The following is a 4,324-nucleotide window of genomic DNA, read 5'->3' on the forward strand; positions in this document are numbered from 1 at the left end:
GGAGGGTCGAGACAGCCTCCCGCTCATAGACGAAGGATCCTACAGGATCCCCCAGATCCTATAGGACCTTTGCTCCCTATTGCTGCACGTGTTTCAAGGTGAATCCCTGAGGTCACCTCCTGCCTGTTCTCACCTTCCCCCCACCTGGGGTTTCAGGTCTGCATTACCAAATCTACCTCTTCCCAGATAATAGCTATATTTTCTTCTTTTCGTCTTTCTTTTCTCTCTTTTTTCCTTGCTCTCCTTTCCTCATTCTCTCTCTGTGTGTCTCTCCTTCACCACAGATATTTGTTGCACACTCACTAAAGACGCTGTCTAGGAATTCGGAAAATGTAGGTGAGCGTTTATAATGCCCGCAGGACAACATTGATGTGTGAAAACCCAAAACATTACTGTGAGTGTTCCGGACTATGGACGCACGAGATTCCTCAACATCAGTTTGTGCCTTCATCAAATGTGGGGTGATTGCCCGTTATCAACCAAGCAGTGGCTGGGCCATGAAGACTAAATCTGGAGGAAGTCATATTTTCTGTCCTCCATGAGCTTACAGGGTCTGCCCTCCCCTAAACCCACCGGCAGTGTGTTGTTATCTGTTTTCCTCCCTCCCCATGCAACCTCTCTTTGAATGTCCTCACGTGACTGGAAGGTGCATTGCAACCACAGCTGTGTCCACACTCACGGGCACAATGCAGTGTTGCTCTCTTTCCCCCATTGTACCCAGGACTGTGGGGCCTGGTGAATAACGCTGGTGTCTTCATGCCCCCGGCACCCAATGAGTGGCTGACCAAACAGGACTTCGTGAAGATCATCGACGTGAACCTGCTGGGGTTGATTGAGGTGACTCTGAGCCTGCTGCCCCTAGTGAGGAAGGCGAGAGGCCGCGTGGTCAACGTCTCCAGTGCCGCGGGCCGGTTGGCCATTTGTGGTGGGGGCTACTGCATCTCCAAGTATGGCGTCGAGGCCTTCTCGGACTCCCTCAGGTACTGGACTGGGTTAGAGGCCCTCCCTCAGTCCTCCTGCTTCTGTGCTTCCAGCAACACCTTTTCAGTCTCTTTCTTCCAGATCCCTCTCTCTTGCTTTGTGCAAGGCCTTCATTGGGAAGCACTTTTTTTATGTCCCGGGTGTGGGAGAGGATCCCAGTCTTTAGAGTTTTATTCAAACTATTTCTACCTAGATGAGGGCCCACAATTGGAAAGTGTCTGCGGCACAATTGGCACTTCCATAGTATGGCTGCAGAGGCCATGTCCATAACCCCTGTGGCACTGAGCTTCGGGGAGTCCTTGCAGAGGGGTAGAGTGTTTGAGTTTATTCAACAGATACTTCGTGGTGATTTTGTGAGTACACAATAAATGTGTCCGAGGACAAGATTTAATCCCTGACCTGAAACATCTGACAGCTGAGACAGGGACAAGAGATAGAGAAATGTTGTGGCCATCTCTCACAGAGCTTGGAATCAAGTCAGCCATGGTGGCCGTGATGCCAGAGGAGTGAAGGGAGGGTACTGGATAGGGCTCTGAGCTGAGGATGAAGAACTGAACTTGGTAACCTGGAAACCTGAGAAATAGGGTGGGAAGTCTTCCTGGACGAGGGAATGACGTCAGCCAAGCCCAGGGTTTGTAATGGTTGAGCGCCTATGCTGCAGAGTTCTCCAGATGTGAAGGACAAGGCCTGGACTGGCAGGAGAGGTGCTAGGCAGGTGGGCTCGTGGAGGCACATGGGCCCTGGACAGGCTGTGGACTTCATGCTGTTGGCAGTGGAACCCCATGGAAGGGATTTCATCAGGGGAGCTACTTTGTGAAATCAGCATCTAGAGAACCCATTGGCTGCAGGGCAGAGGATGGCTTTGAATGTAGGGGAGCTGGGACTGCAGGCAGAGAGAGGCTCCGTAGGGGACAGATGGCCAGGCAGTTGACTAGAGCAGCAGAGAGGAGAGAGAGTTGAGGAGGGTGGAGGAAGTAAGATGGGCAAAGTCTGGAGATGGATTGGGTGTGAGGGCACACAAGAGGAGAGAGCACTTATCGGGTGCCTTGTAGTAGAATAGGTAGGAGTCAGGGCTGATGAGTAACCTGCACCACATGCTTGTGAAATATGTGGAAAAATGTACAAACCTTATTCAGAGACTATGCCATTGTCATAAGTTTTCTCCCCCTGGCTGTTGCACTTTGAAACTTTCTAAGCTTTTGAGATGCGTCGCCCCAATCCCGTGTTGAGGTTGCATCATTCTGTTTGCTTTTTGTTTGCCGTGTTTTGTCTCCCAAGACCTCTGAAGTCCTTGCCCCTCTTCCTGTCTGCCTTGCAGGAGGGAGCTCTCCTACTTTGGGGTGAAGGTGGCTATTATCGAGCCTGGTTACTTCAAGACCAACATGACCAGGCATGAGAATTTTTCTCAGGGCTACCAGGAGGCCTGGGAGCGGGCCCGTCCAGAGATCAAGGAGATCTACGGGGAGCAGATCCTGGCATCCCGTGAGTGAGCTGTGGACCATGGGGAGAGAAGCAAACCATTGTCTGGAAGCCTGGATGCATCGTTAGTGCCTCCTCAGGTCTTGGGTCCCTGCTACAGGCTCTGACTCACCCACAACGTGGGAACATTTCCTTCCAGCCGTGGTCTCGAGTGATTAACTGGTCACTTAAGGAAAGGATCCAGACTTGCGAGACTTGGAGACTATTGTCTCATCTGAAGCCCTCATAATGAGGAGGAAACTTAAGCTAGAGAGGGAAGACACCCCTGGACCCATGGAAAGCTGGCATTAGAGCTTTTGGTTTCCAGGTGCCTATTTTTCCAATGTTTGTAGAGACTTCCAGCTTATGCGGTGCACACACAGCCACGAGTTCCTTGACAGCAGGACAGTTGCAGAGAAGTGTGTCATTAGCTCATTTTGTTGTTGTGTGAGTATTGTAGTGTGTACTCACACAAACAAAGAGGGTATATAGCCTGCTACGCATATAGGCAGTACGGTACTAATCTTATGGTACTGTTGTAAATGTGGTTCGTGGTTTGAACAGAACATCTTTTTGCAGTGCATCACTGTATTTGCAGGAATAGAGTCAGAGGGGGCTTAGTGTGGACAGTGTTCCTGGGGTAAGAATTGGGACACACTCCAATGACATCCATGGATTCCATGTGAAGCATGATTTTGGGGGGCCCATGAGCTTTTAGAAACTTTTCTCTTAAGTTGATCAGAAAGTGGGACAATGGGGAGTGAGGATATATTTGGATGGTGTCTCGTTCTTGACAGTTATTAAATCATCTGAAAATTTCAAGCCAAGCTACTGGGAGAATGTGTCCTTGGTCACAGACTGCATGGAACATGCCCTGACTTCCTGCCACCCCCGCACCCGATACTCACCTGGCTGGGATACCAAGCTCATCTACCTCCCCATGAGCTACATGCCCTCTATCCTGGTGGACGCCATCTTCTACTGGAGCTACCCAAAGCCCGCCAAGGGCCTGTAGCCCAAGCCTGGGGTGCACGGTAGGGTGGAGTAGGGTACTGTGGGAGGGAGGGATGCATCAGAGGGAGGGAAATAGAGTGGAGAGAGGGGTTCTCATGTCACCAGGGAAAACAATCTCACCTCCCCTCACTTCTGGGACATTACGCAGCACTCTGGGGATATTTGGAGGAAAGAACCAAGTTTTGCGGCTGAGCAACAGGGCGTCGTGGCACACATCCATGCCCTGAGCCTTAAGTGACCTCTCAAGGCTTGGAGTCTCATGGCCCTTCTGCCACCCGAGGAATCCACACGTTTGGGAGGGTGTGAGCAGCTGCACTCAGCCCCAGCTGAGCCTGCTCTGCCTCTGTCCTTCTCAGTTGTGCCTTGGCCCTGGCCAGTCTCCTCTCCCACAGGAAGGAAAGGCCTGGAGAAGGAGAAGACCCCTCTCCACTGAAGACATCTATGGACAGCGGTGGAGGTGTGGAGTGTGACCAACAGCCTGACCCCTCAGCCTCAGGTCCAAGTCAGCAGACCTCGCTGGAAGGTGGTGTGCTCAATAGGGTTCCTGTCAGAGGACACAGAAATCAACTTTTGATTTGTCTTGAAAGCATGGATTTCCATTCCTTATTTTTGCCTCAAAATAAAACTTGAAAAGTTTACCCTGGCCCAGTGATTGGAAGCGTGACCTTGGGGAGCGGTGGGGGGTGTGTCTGCGAGAGGAAGAGTGAGGTGATTTCACAGAGGTCAAGGGATGAGTGGGATGAGCTGAGGAGGCATTGGACAGAGAAGTTAGGTCACTCCCTCCCTTCCACACAACTAGTGGCTGATGTTTTCCTCCAAGGATTTATCAGGTAATGTGGGATCACAGGATTAGACACCAGGATGGACAAAA

General features: G+C 51.2%; 1 protein-coding gene across 1 annotated transcript; it reads left to right on the forward strand.

Moving 5' to 3' along the window:
* Window positions 1-284: 284 nt before the first annotated feature.
* Window positions 285-4,004, forward strand: LOC124232617 (retinol dehydrogenase 16-like; the record flags this gene model as incomplete). The annotated part of the gene is made up of 5 exons (XM_046649569.1): window positions 285-336; window positions 722-980; window positions 2,300-2,463; window positions 3,237-3,473; window positions 3,810-4,004. Coding segments are annotated over 4 exons (693 nt in total), but the record flags the coding sequence as incomplete, so codon positions are not given.
* Between the last annotated feature and the right edge of the window lie 320 nt (window positions 4,005-4,324).

This window comes from Equus quagga, unplaced genomic scaffold (genome assembly GCF_021613505.1).
Source record: "Equus quagga isolate Etosha38 unplaced genomic scaffold, UCLA_HA_Equagga_1.0 HiC_scaffold_8539_RagTag, whole genome shotgun sequence".
NCBI lineage: Eukaryota > Metazoa > Chordata > Mammalia > Perissodactyla > Equidae > Equus > Equus quagga.